The 19,136-nt window shown below is 50.3% G+C and overlaps 1 protein-coding gene across 2 annotated transcripts in view; it reads right to left on the bottom strand.

Annotated features, from left to right (window-relative positions):
* MYO5B (myosin VB) overlaps positions 1-19,136 on the bottom strand; it is a 384,462-nt gene that overhangs the window by 38,991 nt on the left and 326,335 nt on the right. For both annotated transcript variants that reach the window (XM_079943248.1, XM_079943249.1), the window contains exons 20-25: positions 18,713-18,869; positions 16,588-16,827; positions 12,106-12,339; positions 3,890-3,974; positions 2,966-3,114; positions 1,729-1,848 (exon numbers count right to left, since the gene is read on the bottom strand). In XM_079943248.1, coding sequence (XP_079799374.1) covers positions 1,729-1,848; positions 2,966-3,114; positions 3,890-3,974; positions 12,106-12,339; positions 16,588-16,827; positions 18,713-18,869 — 985 coding nt within the window. The remainder of the gene's footprint in view (positions 1-1,728; positions 1,849-2,965; positions 3,115-3,889; positions 3,975-12,105; positions 12,340-16,587; positions 16,828-18,712; positions 18,870-19,136) is intronic.

Below are 19,136 nucleotides of genomic sequence, written 5' to 3'. Positions count from 1 at the left end.
TCTCCCTCCCAAACATCAACCCACGCCTCTGAGACAAAGCCAGCGCCAACCAACTATCATTCTCATATTAAAGTTGGTGCTCCAGGCTCATTTTCTGTCACGTAACATCTGAGTCTCAGCCACTTATATTCCTCCTGTGTGAGCCACCTAAGATGACCAATCATACACTCTAGGAACAAATGGATAAGGACACAGCCTTTTTATTCGGAAGTTAAAAAAGAGCTCATTTCTGGGAAATGGTCTCACACAGAGAAGTTGTAAAACTCAGGATATAATGCTTCCTGATGAAGGATCAACGTGCTTACTAATCACCGTTAAACGTGCTGTCGAATACCACTGACTGCACCTTGAATCAAAATCAATGCTTGTTCTGCCAGGGAACCCGTTTATCCAACAGATCCTGCAGCATCAATTTCCCAGTAGATTTCTTCCTTCAGATTCATGCCTGGGTCTGCCCTCCAGGGTCTGTCACGTGTGGGTGTGCATGGACAAATGTGTATCGGCGCAAGCATATCCACATGGATCTTAAAAGTACATGTTTGTACATAAGGGACAACATAATGTGGTTCAGCCAGCACTTAACGAATGCTGCTCTGGCCAGTCCCAAGAACCAGCCTCAGCTTCCCGGAAGACCATAAGTCCACTGATGGAAGTGCTTATGCCTGCAGGTAAACCGTCACATATACAAACACCTGGGTGGTGCATCTGGAGTTCAGGCTGACCAAAGCCTCTGGGACCCAGACTCAGGAGACTGCAAAGCAAGACCAAGGGCCTTAAGCCAGCATTTATTAAATGCTTACTAAGTACATACAGCAGGCAGCAAACCACAGCAAACTGTGCAGCAGACAGACCTTTACCTGGAGGACCTCCTTTTCTATCCTTCCACCCTTTACTCCATCACTCGCCATCTCTCACCATCCTTCACTTTCCTTTACAGCACTTAACGGTACTCGCAATTGTATTATAAGCTTCCATCAACTGATTAGTGTCTAACTCTCCATCAGACAAGCTCCATGAGGGCAGGGACCTTCTCTGGCTCGATCACCTGCTTCTCCAGTACCCGCCAGCAGCGCCTGGCACAAGGATGCGATCAAAGCACATTTGTTTCTATAACCGTCCCTCTTCCACATCTATCTTCATGTGCTTCATATGGTTTTACGTGCTTGTGATTTTCTGCTTTTCAAATGCCAGAGGAAAAACTATGTGTCTATGTACCTTTAATAAAATTACACACAGACTATAAAGACCGCTGTGTGACTCTAAGAGGTTATTACCGACAAAGATACATTTCGTTCAGCAAATATCTGTTGTTTCAAATATTTGTTGCTGTCCTCTGAGTTTTAGCCAGCTTTCGAAGTCAGGAAGGGAAATTTTCTTGTTGATATTATTATATGTGCTGTGATACTAAATGGGGATGATAAATTATATCTCTTTTAATGACTCAGCTGTTCCAGCTATCTCACCTCTCTGCAACAGGTCCTCAGTTTTGCAAGAGGAATCAGGGATCTTCCTTTATGGAGAGTGGGAACAATAATGTATTGCCTTGCACAGTAAATATTAACTCCAGAGAACCGTCTATAAGTCCGCCGCAGTTCGAGTGACGCTGCTGTCAGGAATGAGCCCGGGGAACTGTGGTCCCAGAAACAGCGCTGGTGGGGGAAGCTCCACACAGGTCACAGACCCGCCCACTGGAGCACAGACACAGAGCCAAGAGCCTGTCTTACTCACCTCCACCTGTTGGAGGGCATCTTCTGCGTCTCCGACCTCAGATGTCGAGATGGAGGGGTAATTAGAGTCAGATTCTAAGCTACTCTGGTTTGATGGGTTCCGCCTGTGGCCTGGGGTTTGCTGTTTAGGGAGAAACATGTGAAAACACATAATGAACTAATGTTAACAAGAACCATTATTTTTCAAATAACAGTAGATTCTAGAATTGGACTTTTGCCTCCTTTGTCAACAAGAATAGGTACCACTGTCTCTTGGAACGACGGCTAAACAGAGCTGTTCCCACGAGAAATTTCACCTACAGTTCTTACAATCGTCCAGCTAAGCAACAAAATGACACTTGGAAGAGAACACAGCTCTACAGCGGGTCTGTGTTCCCTGTAAATGAAATGCAAACCCCTAACATTGGGCCAATTTCTCTGAAAAGTCCTGGGGAAAAGACCCTTCACCCCCAAACAGCCTGAAGTACACAGACAGTCCTGTCACCGCCTCCCTCTTGAAGAGAACACTGCACACCGGCCCCTCAAGGCCCCTGCTTCAACCTACACTCCACCAATTCTGTTTCTGAAAATAGTAAGCATATTAGAAATAGAGCTTATCATCTATACTGTTCACTTAAAAATGACTCTTTTCCCCCCTTGCATCTGATTGGGCGCTGAGAGTAAAAACTGATCTTGGTAGGAAAATTTTAGATTTCTATATATGTTCCTACTCAGCTTCTCTTCCTGGTTCCGATACAATTAACTTATTCAGTCTCGTTTGAATACGCCTTTTTGGAGGGAATAGTTACATGGGGTAAAAGAGAATGACAAATTGTGAAACGTGAAAACGCTCCCCTGTATCTGCATCGCATCGAGGGTTAGGAGAAACCGTCAGACCCTTGCAGGCCCCCCCGCAGCTTGTGCTCCCCACGCCATTCCTGTTTCCACACAAGGATTCTCCCAGAGTAGGAAACAAGAAAGAGAACACATTTACATGGGTGGAATTTTCCTTCAAGTCCTAACCGAGATCTTCATAAGACCCCAAAGTTGGGAATGGAGCTGCCCTTGGGAAGGACTCACTGCCCAGCTACTTGCTCGTGTGAGATCTACCCGCGGGAGGGGTGAGAACTGACACGGGGAGGCGACACTGTTCGTGCAGCACCGATCACCGGGCATCGCTGTGCCAGACGGCACTGCAGGGGCAGCGGCGCGAGAACAAGGGCTGCGAAGTCGGTGGGCGGGAGGACTGCCCTCCTTGCCTTTATGATGGTCATCTCGTCCCGGAGGTTGTCGTATCTCTGCTCCAGCCGGGAATATTCCTTCACGAGGTTCTGGTACCGGGAGCGTTCCTCCTCCAGCTCCTTCTTCATCAGGAGGTTTTCCTCGACGGAGGTCTGGGCAAGTTCATCTGGAAAGCAAGTGCACGGAGCTGCACGTCTGCTTGGCATGGCTTCCCCTCGAGCGTGACCGCTCGTGCCTGCCGACTAAACTCTTGTTAAAAGGCTGCCCACAACAAGCTCACGACACAGATACTTGGCGAGTTTATTCAGCGACCTCACCCTCTGCAGATCCCAGGGAGGTTTGCTCCCAAGGCTCGGCTGCAGTGTTCAGAGCGGGGGGGAAAGCCCACTCTGCCCCTAGGGGCTGGGGAGAGAAGCCGGCTGCACGCACGACAACTCGCTTGGCTAACATGCCAGACTCTCTCTTACAACTGTCACAGCAACCGCTGGCAGCAATGCTGGAAGAACCCAGGTTCTGTTCCAGAGTTTCTTCCTTATTCCCGGTCTTTCAGGTTCTTGTGCAGAGATTAAAGGAGATGCGAGGAGATATGGCTGCAGGTTAGGTGGGGGGAAGGAGGGAAGGCAAAAAGGTAACATGGGTGGGCTTTTCTCCCACCAAAACTTCTGATTCGTATCAGTGGAAAGAAACAATTTTTAAAGGGAAATTTAAAACAGTTAAAGACCATGCTGGGTGAGTCTGTGCGCTCAGGTGATTAAAACTCCTGAAACCAAATGTCGCGGGATCTTAAAGATCACCCTTCTTTTTCATCTCTCTCCTGATGAAACCCTTTCCCCACTGCAGCATCCGGACTAACTACATGCTTCGTAGAAATCTTTGGGGGAAAATTCGTGTGGAAAAGAACTTAAAATCCAAAATGAAAAGTCCTGCCCTCTGGCACCTACCTTTAGATTGGCACAGGATTTGGTTGTTAAGCTGTGCCTTCTCATCTTTCAGGAGGGCATTTTCTTGCTCCAGGTCTGCAACTCGCTGAAAGAGAGAGCAGGGGGAAGAATATTTGCCTGTGAAGCCAGGAAGAGGAAAGGCTCCTTTTGTGAGGTCTGAACTTCAGCTGGTTAAGTTTAAATGCTCTTTTTACTAAAGAAAATTGAATCGGCCAAAGCTGCTTTCATTTGGGGATTAAAATTGTACACTGAAAGAAAAACCCCATTAGAACAAGGCAGATGAGTTTACCACTGTTTGTGGTTTTGCAATGCCCACAGAAACCTCATGAAAAGTCTACGCCAAGGTCATATGCTGTGTTCAGGATCTTACATGATAACTGGCCTTCTTGTATTTAGTTCCGTGTCTTGGTAAATTCTGAGCTCTCATGTTTGAGTCTCAGGAAAGCCTAAAGCTCACAATGAAGAATTACCCCTGGTCTTCACCCGCCCCTGCCCATGTGTGTCTCACTGGACCCGCACAGCTCAGATGCTGGGGAAGGGAAGGAGCCTTGCTATTGACTTTCAACTAGAGGATGTGAATTATGTTCAGTGAAGCTGCTGTTTTCCTAAGCACAGTACCCTGTGCTAGGTGTGGCAAAAGACAAAAAAATGAGTGTAAGACAGGCTCCCAGGTTTTGGTCTGAGTGATAAGCATAAACAACCTCGCTCCCTTTGGTTGAAGAAATCGGTTCTGGCTCTTTGGTACATTTTATGACCTACTGGGGAGAGGCTTCTTCCCAGCCTGGGTAGAAAGAGCCTCAAAATGCCATCCTCAGTACAATAACAGAACACGTGATGACCAGCCTGTTCAGAGTAGCTGAGACTAGATGGTGACCTACCAGAATTGCTACCTAGGAGACTGTGGCATGGAATCCAGGGGGAGAGAGGATCACACAGGTCCCAGAGGACCCACCTGCACTCCCTTGAAATGCTGCTAGACCCCGTGGCAGGAAAAGCAAGAAAGGAGGCCCCAGGGATGCTGGCTAAAGGGCAGAAGCCTTGGAGAGGTTTGAATTCCAACTAGTTATGTTTCAATGCCATCTTCCCTTCCTCCTGGCTTTAAAGAGGTGGGTTAAGAGAACTGCTCCCCCCAACCCCCAGCATCACGTAGAAGGGTCAGGAGAGAACTGCGACGAGGCTGGAGTCCAGGACTGAGGTCTGCTGTTCTCCCCTCCGGAATTCAGACGGCAGTGGCTCCACTTAGGTGCCTTGGCCCCTGTGGGGAGCTGCTGATAGGCGGCGTGCTCTCTAAGGATCCTTACAGAGAAGAGCAGACACACAGTACTGGCAGAGGCTTGCAAAAGGTCCAAGCCGTTTGTTAACCCTCCATTAACATGACCCAACTCCTTCAAACTTCAAGGAGGTTTCAATCTCCTTCAAAACGTGGCTCAAAACTACCTTCCAGGACACTGTCCCATCCTGGCAACGGGACACTGCAGCTCCTTTGCAATCTCAGTTCAGATGGACTCAGTTTCCCTCGTCAGCTCATCTGCGGATGTGCTGCTGAGAGTTACAGGAACGAGGCTCTGACTAGTGAGGGCAATGCTGACACTACTCTAGGTCGAGAACCGCTGGCATTACGTCTTTATGTTCAGCAGACCCGTTCCCACCAAGTAGATTATTACCCCCTTCATGGTCAGGAGCTCTCTCTATGGAGGATCAGGCAAAGGACCATGCTCTGCCCCCCCACAGGATATCAAATGAGATAAGGCTGGTAAATATGTATACACTCATGTGACTAATTATACCAAACTGTTATCTTCGTCGACAATTTATTTTTTATTATAATGAACACAACTGATGTTTCGTGTCCACAGAGAGCAAACCTGACTTGGTGGTGAGGGCAAAGTATAAAAGAAAAAGCATCGGGATGGACGCTGTTTTATCCTCAAAGGCTCCCACTTGCGAAGCCTAGTTCTGGCCCAGGGGGTGACACAGGGCAAGGCTGTCACTCATCCATCACACACTTCCTGATGCGCTTCTCTGTACCAGGAGCCCTGCCAGGGGCTAGGGGATGCAAATGAACAAGACTCAAGGTAGCTGCCCACAGAGAGGGCCCAGCCTAGCAGGGCTGAGGAACAGGTGGGTAACAGTGAGAAAACAGGTAAGGGCCATAGCAGGTTTCCGTAAAGCAGGGTTTCTCAGCCTTGGTGCTACGGCCCTGTCCCCTGGCAGACATGCGCCTGCTCAGCCTGGACCAGAGGCCTCAGCAGGACCCAGGGGCCACGTTCCAGGCTGTCACATCATCAGCACCCGGCCCGACGCGGGCACCTAACGCTTGTTGAACGAACGAATTGCCCTGCAGATCCAGTTAAGGAGCCCAAGCTTTCCTCATGCAAAAATCAGGACTCCTTTAAAGGGTTTTTTGTTTTTTTAAATGTGTTTATAGTTGACTGAAACATCTAGAAGACATGAGCTTGTTTAATCAAATAATTCAATGCGGCTCAGGAGGCCAGGAAAAAGCACTCTTTAAATTCATCTAATTTGCTGTTATTGGACGCAGTTCACCACCCAATGACCTCCCGTGTGCCTTTAAATTAGCTTGGCAAATACTCAAAACAGCTTTCCCCTTTCTAGGTGTACAAGTAAAGTCAAACTGAAAACGACCAACAGAAGAAACCACGTGGTGTGAACCTCTACAACAAAAAGCCCACCCAGGGTGCAGCCAGAGTGAAGCTCCACCTGGTGCCACAGTCAGGAGGGCAGGACTCCAGTCCCCCTCGGAGAAGCAAGACTGCAACCCCTGAACCAGTGGACCAGGGTGAGTGGCTGCTCAGATCAGGCTGTGAGGTAACCAGACCCTCCATGGAACTAGGCCTTCCATTCCCTAAACCACCTTCTGTATACACAGGCAGCTCACAGAGCAGGTGGGCACCTGATACGGCTTCCAGGATCACTCAGTGCTCATGACTGTCCTCTGAGCATCCTCCAGGCCGGCAACGTCCCTCTGAAGTGGAGCGTGTCGTCTGCCCAGTAGAGGGCGCATGCCACCACCACGAGGCTGGACCTGAAACCTCCATTCCTCCGAATGCAGGCGAAGATCATGAAGCTTCATCGCAACCACCTGTGATCTAAAATCTCGGCCAAGACTCCAGCTGGCGGGGCAGCCACGGTTGCGAGCGTGTACCCACTAAAATCTGTTGTGCGGGCGCCTCATTTCTTTCCTCCGTCTCCCTCCAAGGCTTTGGTTCCAAAAGACAGGCCTCTGATGAACTCAGCTGTGTTATTCTAAGCCATTCATCAAAGTGGCATTGGGGAGCTTTGCTTTTCTTCCTGCCTGAGCAGTTCTGGAGGTAGGCGCACAGCAGGAGGGATGGGCCCCATCTCAGCTCCACATCCCAGGCGGGGGCAGAGAGCGCTCCCCCAATCACACTTCCCCAGGTGCTGGCCATCCCCAGTCTCCCCAACCAGCTAGCATATGGAGAGTTTGTTGGCCGCCGTTGTGGTGGATGACAAACTTCTGCAGCCAAATGGCCTTCCTTTTGTTGTCAGGGACGCAGGCTGCAGGGGGAGACGCTAACACAGAATCAGGCAGGTGTGTCCCCTCAGGTGATAAATAGCACCTTCGCCAGCTGTGAGGGCTCATTAAACATCATTCAGCAGCTCCTTTTTTTTTTTTTTTTTTTTTTGGTGGAGGGGTCTTTTAACTCTTGCAAGGCAATATTTTTGGGAGTGTTTCTTACCTCTAAAAGGTGATTGGGGACAGATCATCAGAACCAACACTGGTGTAAATCAGGCTAGTTTAGTCCCTGGTAAGTTAAATGAAACAAATGCCTCAGCTAAGTAACTGCCTTTACTAGTGATAATGTTTGGGGATACAATGTAGCTCTGGGCTTTTGGTTTTGTTTTGACTTAGTTTTTTCAAGTTGGGTTCTTGCACTGTAAAAAGAGCCAAATGCAAGTCTTCTAGTAGAAAACCACAGCTGGCTGTGGCCCTGAGCAGACCGGGTCCAGCTCGTAACCACTAGGCCACCCTGCATCCTGACAGGTCAGAAGGCTGACACATGAAGGACAGCGATGTCGAAGCCTGGAGCAGGCCTCAAACACCTGGTTCCGACAGCAGAGTTCCAGGAAGGCGTTCGGGGCGGGAGGGACCTGGTGTGTGCTGCAGGGACCAAGTGCACCAGACAGACTTGTTCATCTCTCTGGAGGGTTCACGGCCAATGTTGCCTTCAAGGTCAGAAGATCCTTCCTGATGTGATCTCACCACCTTCCTACCCTTCTCCTTGCTCTGTCCACCTCAGCCCGATGGCCTCCTTGTTGGTCCTTGAACCCACCCAGCCTACTCCCACCGCAGGGCTGACGCACCTGCTGTGACATTTGTCACCTGTTCCCTAGAAGTCCCCATGGCTCACTCCTCACCTCACTCAGGTATCTTCTCAGCGGGAGTCTGAATGAAACACACCTGCCCTGGCCCCAAAGGTTCCCCTCTATCCCTTTACTCTCCTTTATTTCTCTTTATTGCACATGAGGGATAATTTGTATTTGATTCCCATCTGTATACTCTCCAATAACCCCCAAATATTTACACTCCCTAAGAATGAGAAGGACTTTTTTTTTTTTTTTGCGGTACGTGGGCCTCTCACTGTTGTGGCCTCTCCCATTGCGGAGCACAGGCTCCGGACGCGCAGGGCCCAGCCGCCCCGCGGCATGTAGGATCCTCCCAGACAAGGGCACGAACTCGTGTCCCCTGCGTCAGCAGGCGGACTCTCAACCACTGCGCCACCAGGGAAGCCCAAGAGAAGGACCTTTAAAATTGCTTACTTTTGCACCAGTGTGCAGAACAGTGCCTAACAAATACACTCAATAAATAACTACTGAATAAACGAAGGGCTGTGAGCTTCCATGATTTCTGCGGTGAGATAACGTCCTTCCATGAGACGCATGGGGTCCTCTTTCTAACAACCATCAGCCTCCTTATGAACCATGAAGCCCGCTGACAGCACAACTCTGAGTCTTAATGGGCCAAAGAAGTCCTGTTCTGTATCATTGGGGGGGGAAGGCTCAAAACATTCCACTGTGAGAACGCCCGTACCCCCAAAGGCAGATCTTTTTACCTCTATTTGGAAAAACACAAAACCTTTACACTGGAATTATCCAAGGTAACTATCCGCTGGTGGTTCGGTGGCCGATGACACAATGCAACACAGAACCCCAACTGCACCAGCCTGAACACTCGAGGCCTGCGGGGCTCACAGGTGTCAAGGACCCTCGCTCAGAGCCAGGGACCTAGCTGTGGGCTGCTCTTTCTTACCCACCCACAGCCCTGCTCTGAGCCAGGCCGTGCTGGCCTCACCAGCAGAGCAGATTCTGGATAATGAGCCATTGCCTCTGTGTCAAGGGCAGCCCTGGGACTCACGTCTCTTTCATCAGGGATAGGAAACAGCACAGCTGCACAAGTCCGTCAGCGCAGGGATCACTGATAGCTTTAAGAAGGAACAAAATACACATCCCACAGCTAAAAGGAAAGGAGGCTCCAGGCCGAGGTGCGGACCACTCTGGGGAGAGGCCCCAACAAAGACACCTTTAATAGAATGACTGTCAGCTAACTTCTGCAGCTGATGGGGGTGGGTCATGCCCAGGCTCTGCCCCCAGGGAGGCCTGGCCTCCCACAGTCCAAGGCAGCATGGCCACGTGGCCTGACAATGAGAATGCCGTCAGAAGCGGGGAGCCCCGAGTTTACCGGGTTGCCAGTTCCAATACAACATTTGCTGACAGAAATATCAAATCCATTAATTACACATCTACCAGCAGGCAGCTCCCTCCCTGCTTCGCCCACCTCACCGATCTTGTTCAGCAAGGAGCAGGCTGCTGGACAAGCCCGAGAAGAAACCCACTGTCTGATTATTCAGCGTTTGTTAAGACTGGACGTGGCACCTTTGATAAATATTAAACCCAGACTCGGCAGAGAAGAACCAGAGGGGGAAAAAGCCAGCCCCTACCTGCCCTACCCCACAGCCACCAGAATAAACGTTTGGAAGACCTTAGAGAAAGAGAAAAATTTGCTTCCACTTTTTCTCCTCCTGGAAAAAGATGGACATCGCACTTAATCATTTCACGCCAGTTTCTTAAGTTACCAGCTTGGGACTTGCTCATATTTGGAGTCAGGGAAGGTGCTTTCCTCGTTCTGCCTCTGTGCCTGCTATTCCCTTTTTGGCAGTGTCCTTGAATTTCTCTTTTTTCTTGCCAGGACCAAGCTCTCATTGTATTGATATTTAAGACCCAGGTCCAGACTTCAATAGTAACAATTTTTCCAAAGGAGAGGAGGAGGCAGCCCGCTTCCTTATTTGGCTCATGGGATATTATAAACCCTTAGGCTCCCTGGACGGAGACGTGGATACTTTAAAAGTACTGAGTCCCCAAATCACAGTGCCCCAGGGGAGGCAGAGAAGGAGCCTAGGGAGTCCATGAGTCAAGTGCCCTCTGTGGAGGCGGAGACCGCAGACCCCGGTTTTATGATCTGCTGGGTTAACTTCCCAGCGTCTCATGTAACCAGCACCCATGTGCAGGGAACCTGCTTTTCTTTTTCTCCCAGGGTCACCAATCTCAAGAGTTTCCAGTTCTGATCTTGGCCTCTTCTCTCTGCCTGTGGATTTCACCATCTTGTCTCTTATTCCCATACAACGGTTACTGTCTATCTGTTAGCAAGGATCCATCAACTACAAGTTTGGAATTCCACACTTTATAGGTTACAGGCTTGTAGCTACATTGTAATGGGGGTTTCCTTAAGCATGTGCTTTACCCCGAAGAATGAAGTCCACTCCAGGCGTGGTGGGTGAGCTGGCAGGGTTATCTGGGCAACAGGCTGCAGGGTGGCCTCTTTTGTGCCAGGCTGCCTGCACCGGTAAGTCCTATGTCTCAATTTCCTCGTCGCCTAATCCCCGTGTGGATCCCCCTTCTGACTCTGGGAAACCCCCTGGAATCTGGGGAAAGCAGTGGCTGACGGTGGGGAAGTTCTGCCCGGGACAGGAAGTGACGTAGGCAAGCCCAGCAGGAGCTGGGTCCGCAGGTGGATGGCAGCCCCCCTATTTCCCGGTTGTGCCTGAGGGCTCAGCCCAGGAGAAGGTAACTGGGCACAGGAAGAGAGAGGCACTACAGAGCAGGGTTGAGGGAGGTTCTTTTTCCTTCCAGAAACCATCAAATACCATCTCATGGAGCTGACTAGCTGCAAGTAGAAGGGGCCTAAAAAATTATCTAAACCAACCTTTCTTCTTCTTCTTTTCTTTTTTTTTTTTTTAAACAGATGAGGGAACTAAGGCCAGTGAGACTTCCTGCATGCACTTGGTAATGGCAATGCAGGGAAGAGAATCTGGAAACTCCTGTGTCTACCTCAGGATGCTTTCTGTGGCAGCATTCAGCTTGCCCCAATTTTTAAACACTGAAAATTGTATTTCACTGTTAGGAACACTGAGTCCTTCCCTCTTAGATTCTTAACCCATTGTGACTCTCCAGTGATGGACAGGAACTAAATAAGCGGGCAGTGGGCCATCTTCCCTGTGGCCTGTGGGTTGCCATAAAGATGGGGGAGAGAAGCAGCGTCCTGAGACCGTGGAAGGCTCCGCAGGGGCACGTGGGACTTCCCTGGTTTGAACAGCTATCTTGGCAGTGGAGAAGGGAATCTCTGTATCCTGACATTTGAGATGGGAGAGTGGGGTCCAATCCCGTTTTATGGGGTGGAAAGGAAACCTACAGAGCACACCACCCAGAGGAGATTAGTCAACACTTAAACTTAAGGCAAATTCCCCAAAGCGCTATGATTATGGGTAGGGATGCCTAGAGGTTGCCCCTAGTCCCTGCAGGCAACGTTAAGAAGAAAGGCCACTACCTCTGTACCGTCTCTCCTGCCAACAGGAACTCGGACTGCAGAGCGGACTCAGTGGCTAGTTCTAGACTATAAGGAACATGCCCAAAGGCACATGTGTGTAACCTTTCAGGGGATGCCATCATGTCCAGGTAATGGCAGAAACTCAATCAGCACTTGCCAGGCGAATGGACACGTGCTTGTGTGGGTTCCCCCAAAGCAGTGGCACTTTACATCTGAACGCAGAGGGACGGTCAGTCTTGGGCACAAGCCCCAGTAAAGTCCACGGCAGTGTAACAGCTGGAAGAAGAAACCACTTTGGAGGGTTGCTCTGTTAGCCAGCCACCACCCAGCTGCCCCTCTGGCCCCGACATACCTTTCTCAGCTCGTCCTTCTCCCGGGTGTGGGCGTCCTCCAGGACCTTACGCTCCGAGTGGGCCCTCTGCAGTTCTGTCCGCAGGCTCTCGACCTCCTCCTGCAGCTGCGGGCTGCTGTCCCCACCCTGGCTCTGCTGGTAGCAGGCCAGCTCCTCCTTCAGCTTCTCTACCTCCGTGGCGTGTGTCGAGGTGATGGCTGACAGCTGCTCCGACAGCATCTTGAACTCTTTGTTCTGGGAGAGCACCAGCAAACAGGGAGGGAGGAAACAGAGGTGGAGAGCAAGGTTAGTGGGACAGGAACAAACACGAAGGCAATTAAAAAAGGGACTTCCAAGGTGGAATTAAACCTCACAATCACCGAACGCTTGAGTGCTTTCTTGGCATCTCCCTAACAAAACTCTACTGTGAACCTAGGAGAAATAAAGGAAAAGAAAAAACACCAGTACTGACATTCAAGGAGTGTTTAGGAGCTGTGACAGAGCTGGAAGCTGGCCGACAGTGGTTAGCCTTCTGTGTCCAGCTGGAGAGATCTCACGCCCGGTTTTTAAGTTGCAGGAACAATGTTTTTGGCTTCTTGGAACTGCAGCCTTTGCTTTTCAGGATTCCCTGCTCTTTCACGCTGGGCCCTCCTGTCCTTGGACTCACTGGCACAAAGAGCTGCAACCTAATCGCTGGCTCTGAGACAAAGGACCTCTTCAGCATCCCCTCTTCCAAGGAGGTCCTCCATGGGGCCTAGGGATCCCTCCCACCACCTGTCAGCTTATCCTGTAAGACTCTGACTCCAGAAACGGATGCCCTGGCAGAACCCGTCCCTGCCGACGAGGTACCCAATCATGTACCCACTCAAGCAATAGGTAAGTGAGAAGCATTCTCCCGGGTGCCTGGCAGAGGTACGGAGGGGGGACTCGGAGGCAGACTGTGGATGAGCTCACACAGAGGAAGCCCTGAGGACCCAGGGCCAGTGTCAAGTGCTAGTGTAAACATGGGCAGGAAGTGGTGCTGCAGTTGAGCATATTGGCTCAAAGTGGTTAGCAGGGAAAGTGCAGTGGAAGAAGCAGGGTTCTCCCAGTAACCAAGCAAGCAAGCAACAGTCAGTGACAATTCTTCATTGCTGTTCTCTGCAGGAGCTCCAAGTAGCACAGAGCTATCGGCTAAACTACCAACAAGCTGGGGCATCAGGAACCAATGACTAATTCACACCAGCAGTGAAGCTTCATGGGAAGCAGCGAGGGGCGGCAAAAGAACAGCTGTGGGACCCAGCACAACACCATGAATGCCATGGGACCTTAAGGCTGAGACCCATTGTTCGTGTCCAAGCGGTACATTTCCCTCATTGATACAGCACAGAAAGATCCTCCCACAGTCTGTGGAAACCTCCCAGTTACTACCTGACATGCCCTTACGTCTGGTCTGGCAGTCAGCCTTGCTCTAAGTAATCACAAATAAGAAATCCAATTAGGCAGCATCTGTTTAAAAACCCCAGTGCCATCTGCACTGCCCACCCATCTCTGGGTCTCCCAGGAAGCTGAAGAGTCTCTGCACAAGGTGGGTGGGGTTCAGGGAGGGAACACGTGTTGGACTAGCCACCTTGACTTTGCTCTGCTCTGGGCGGGAAGCGAGGTTCCTCCAGGTGCTGCAGCCTGGGTCAGATCCCCGGAAACGTGGGAAGGAGGACGGGGCTGCGGAGGCCTCTAGATGGAGCAGGTGTGGGGTGTGGAGAGGTACACAAAGTGATGGCGACATCCTGCTATGGGTAGTGATGACACCCCAGGACCCTCATGCGAAGATTAACATGTCTAGGAGGCCAGCTCTTTGCTTTCATTGACAAGTTCATAGCTTACATCATTTTGGCTGCAAAATGTCACACCACAGGCCTACACCAGGAACACTGCAAGAAATCATCCCAGGAACTGTCACGGAACTTACTGCTGAAGGATATTGTGAAGGATGTGGTTTATTACATCAGATTCTGAAAACCCACAGGATACCTGTCTCAGCACCACGGACAGCTCCAAACCCTCCTCAACTCTTTCAACAGCTCTCAAGGGATCCTGTTCCCTTCTTTCTGTTTGCTTGGGAGCGTCGTGCTAATCTTGCATCTTGTCTCTTCAGTTGGGTGCACAAAACCTTAAACGTGAATTTGGGGCACTAACCTTACCCTGCTTTTATCTTTCAGTTTCCTCCTTTGCTGACTTCTTGGCAGTGGGGATACTTTTTAAAAAAAGCTTCCCCTCGTGATTCTTCATTGCAGTCTGGAGTTGGAAACCACTTTATTAGCCACTTTATGGCATCAGTGAATTTTTGAGCTAGAAGTTAGAGATCTTAGGCCAATTGTCTCTGAGGAACTCAAGGCCTAATCAGAGATTCGGCCATAACCCCAAACTGTCAGCTCTGGTTGCAAGTATAACTGAGACAGAACTCAAACCTCCATCCAGCTGGGACTTTGTCCACCACACCTCATGCTGCTCTGACAAAGACTCTGGGATGCCTTCGCCTATGTTGTTCCTGGCACACGTGTATCCTTTCCTCCTGGCTAAGAACCCTGTGTGTCAGGGGAGCAGCTGCCTGAGCTGTCTCCAGCCATAAAGAAAGAACAGAAACCCGTTCATTTACAAAGGCCAGCCCTGCCTGCTAAGAGACTGCAATAAAACAAGTCCTGGTGCCACGGATTACGCTGCTGACTCCTCTCGTGACACAGCACCACACATGTGCTTTGACACTGGGTCACACACCCCACTGTCCAAGGACGATGTTGTCTATGAGAATGAACCCCAAACAAAGCTAAGGGTCTTCCTTGTTCTGAGGAATTCTCACATGTCTGAAGAATCCCGTAATATGCAGATATCCTAAAATTTGGTTGGAGGCAGCAGAACGTTCTTTGGAACCAAACTGCCAAGTTTCAATCCTAGCCATGCTACTTACTAGCTGTGCGGCCTTGCGGGCTACTTAACCTCTCTGTGCCTGTTTAAAATGGGAATAATGTTAAATCTCATAGGGTTGTGGTAAGAATCAAATGAGTTGACACATGAGAACAGCGCCTAGCACACAGTCAGGCAACATGGGGAGGGACACAAGAAAGCAAGATCTAACCCACCCCCTCCTGCCTCTTCTCCTTACCCTCTGCACACAGGGTAACACCTGCCACTACTCACAGATGTTTGCCAAGCAGGAAGCTGAAGGCAAAAAGCTCTTTAAAAATAGGCCTTTTAAATCTGCTTCTCTTTGATGTTCCAGCACATGGAGTATAAAATACCAGATTTATTCTTAACCTCTCAAGTCAACTTGAGAAATCAGCAACGCCAATGCAGGGCCCTATGGCTGGAACCTAGGGCCGAGGCGGCAGGGCAGTATATGGGGCTCCTGGCAGGGTGCAGCAGTGCCAACAAAATCTGCGTGTCCCTCTGACCATACCTTGCCCAGAAGGTTAACTGGCACAATGTCTTTCCTGGCCAGTCATCAACAGCCATAATAATAATAATAATAATAATGGCAATGATAATAATAATACAACCCTAGGTCCTCCTTGTGATTGTGTTTTCCAAATGGCTGATCCCAGAGTACAGACCTTTTCCTATCCACTCCTGATGCTCTGGGTAGATATGTCTCCCTCCCTGACCTGACCTATCACTGTAGGCCAACCAGGGCCAGGTATGCATTGAGTGTCCTCCACCCTGCACTGAGCTTTCTGTCTTGCTTCCCCACTAGGGAGCCAAGCCAAAGAAGACACCTGTAGAACTCACATAGAGACAGACACCCAGGGCCACAATTTCTTCTCCAGAAGCCGTCTTTTGCAAGAACAGAAAGGCAGGAACATTTAACCACTTTTGGGCTCCTGTTTAGGGCAGCTGGTTTAGGTGTAAAATGGCTCATTTATTTTCTTGCCCTATTGGGATCATGAGAAGCTTAAAAAAGTGCCTAGCATAGAATAGGTACAATAAAACCAGTGACTGCCAAAGCCCTGCCTGGTGGCCCAACTCCAACTGTCTTCCTCCACACCCCATACCACACGCCTTCAGCATGTTTCCCCCCTTCCTTTGCTCCGTCTTCTTCTTTCCTTTCTCAGGAGGCACCTGAAACCCTCCAGGGCATTGCAAGAGCCTGGTCCTGAGGCCATTAATACCTTACACGAGCAAGGTACCAGTGAGCCTGCTTTCAACTCTGGAAACCCATCTTAAGCCACGACACAGGAAAGGACCGACACTTTAGTGACATTTGGGGTTAAAAACACCAGCATCACCCTCATTATGGCTGTGGGATCAGAAGACCTGGGCTGGAGTGCTGGTTCTGGCACTTTCTAATTCTGTGACCTTGGCCAAGTGCTTGATGCCCCCGATCCACAATTTGCTTGTCTGTAAAATGGCCTCACGAAGTCTTGTGGGGATCAAATGAGAGCTCCCTGGGGAAGCCATGGGTCTCTCTCAAACATGCCCGTGGAGTCTCCCCACAGCCCCACCCCCTGGGTGGGAGCTCAAGACACCAACCTGGTCGTCGATCTTCCGCTGCAGCTGGACCACCTTGTTCTCCATGCCCACGTTGAGGCGTTTTAGGTGCTCTGCTGAGCGGGCCTCAATCTTGAGGGCCTTCAGCTCCCGCTTGGCCTTGAGCCTCCGGAAGCCGCACTGGATGACAATGGCCGCGCCCCGAAGCCGCTGGAAGCACCTGCGAGCCAGCCAGCTCCGCACGTGCTTCTGGATGATGGTGGCCTTGTGCTCCCTGAGGATCTGGCAGGGGACAAGCACACACCTGGTGGGTTTGCACTACAGGACGGGAGGAAGGGGCTCATGTACTGCTCTGGGGAGAGAGCCAAGGTCAGCGAGAGACAGCCTCCCTATGGCTTAGGGCTCTGGTGGCCATTTATTTTATGAACAACTTGTAACTAAGTTGGCAGCCTGTGTACCTACAGGAAATGAGCTGTCAAACTCTCCTTTCTAGTTTTTTGTTTTGTTTTTTAACTCTTTATTGGTTAGGAAACCACGGTCTAAAAACCTCAAAGTTGGAGGGGCTTAAACATTATCCAGCTGATAAGCCCCCCGTTCAACAGATGTGGATCCCCTCCTGGTGACGGTGAGCGGGAGAGATGAAGTGACGCTGTCGAGTGAGGTTGCTGAGTGGGTTAAATGGCTTACAGTTACAAACTTGGCTTGCAATTCACTGTTCGTGTTTTTTTCCTATCCAGTTAGAAAACCACTCAGAAAATCAAAGCATCATCAGTGTTCTCACTCTAATGCCCTGCAAATAAGTATTTGTGGAATGAATAAATAAACATGTTGAAAGACTAACATGCCCAGTATCACAGCTGAGATGAGCTGGGTTCAAACCCTAGTGCCTCCGAAATGCCACCTGTCCCATCCATGGTGACACCACACAGATGTCACCAATCTCCAGGAATATTCACAGAAGCTTTTCCCATGGGCCCGGGGGTGCTCCATCTGGTGCCTAACCACGTTTGCTTTTTCATTATCAATGTAACACTTTATAGTTTTATTACCGAGAAAATCACACCTTCTCTAATCATACATGAGGTAGATGTTCATTTTAGGAAAACAAAAGACCATTTTAGACATTTCGTTCCAACCCATCTTTCATTTTAGCATTGAGCTTCAGTTATGCGGGGGTGATCTGGTGGATGGGGTGTGTCCTGACGTGGGGCTACCTAACTGGGTCTTTCAGCTTCATTGGATAATGGCCCGGCAGGCAGGAGGTCAGGGTCCTTCTCCTGACCTCACCTCACTGGGCTTCGAGCTGCTAATCAGTTAAATGGAGGAGCTAGCCTGATGACTCCCAATACTTCCCCCTTCTCTCAAGTCTGTGTGAGCCCCAGATAGGTCACCAGACTCTGCCATGGGCTGACTGAGTGCCCTTGGGCAGGTGAGTCAGCTGCTCCAAGCATCTCACAGCTGTTGAAGGGGTACAATGATACGCACCCTTCCTACCTGTGATACTTAGTATGTGTCAACTTGACTGGCCACGGGGTGCTCAGGTTAAAGACTGTTTCTGGGTGTGTCTGCGAGGATGTTTCCAGAGAGAGAAGTATTTGAGCCGGTGGGCTCAGTGAAGAGGACTGCCCTCCCCTGTGTAGTGGGCATCATGCCATCCACGGTGGGACTAAATAGAACAAAAGGTGGAGGAAGGAGGAATTCGCCTTCTTCCTGCCTCACTGTTGAGCTGGGACATTTCGTCTCATCTTCTCCTGCCCTCAGACTGGATGTGTACCATCAGCTCCCTTGTCCTGAGGCCTTCAGACTTGGGCTGAATTACACCCCTGACTTTCCTGGGTGTCCAGCTTGTAGACAGCAGATGGGGGGACTGCTCAGCCTCCATGACTGCACGAGCCACTTCCTCATAATAAACACACACACACACACACACACACACACACACACACACACACAGAGATACACGCATCTCCTATCGGTTCTGTCTCTCTGGAGAACTTTTGAGACACTACACCTCATGAGACTTTGGTTAGGATTCAGTGAGAGCAGACCTGTGAAATTACTTAGAAAAAAGTTAGAAGCGCCCAAGAAACATTTATGTTGGTGCCAACCCATTTGCTGCTGCTTAGTTCTGAGTTTACAGCCTGAGTCCCTCAGGGTGGCTACACACCTGGTGGTAGATTCTCCGTACAAACATGCCCCGAGCGAAGGCCTGGATGACGACGGTGGCCCTGCGGACCCTCTGGTAGGCCTGGTGAGCCCTCCGCATGCGGTACTGCTTCTGGAGCACCACGGCCGCCCGGGTCCTCCGCAGATGCTCGGCCAGCCTGGGGAGGGAGAGAGTGGTGGGCCAGACTGACGGAGGCCTCTGGGTCACTCTTGAATGTGAGCCCCTCCCCCCCGGCCCTGCCTGGACACCACAAGCACAAGCCAACTCTCATCACCGTTACCAACTGTAACAAGGCCTTGGGGACTTGAGGCTCAGCTCAGAACAGCAGAATTGGCTTCCTCCATCTTGTGCAAAACGTCTTTCCACATATTTACAACGCAGTCTAAGTCTGATCAACTCTGATCCTCATTTGTCCACTCCCCCA

The sequence above is a fragment of the Stenella coeruleoalba genome, assembly GCF_951394435.1.
Source record: "Stenella coeruleoalba genome assembly, chromosome: 14".
Classification (NCBI taxonomy): domain Eukaryota; kingdom Metazoa; phylum Chordata; class Mammalia; order Artiodactyla; family Delphinidae; genus Stenella; species Stenella coeruleoalba.
This window is presented reverse-complemented; position numbering and strand designations above follow the sequence as displayed.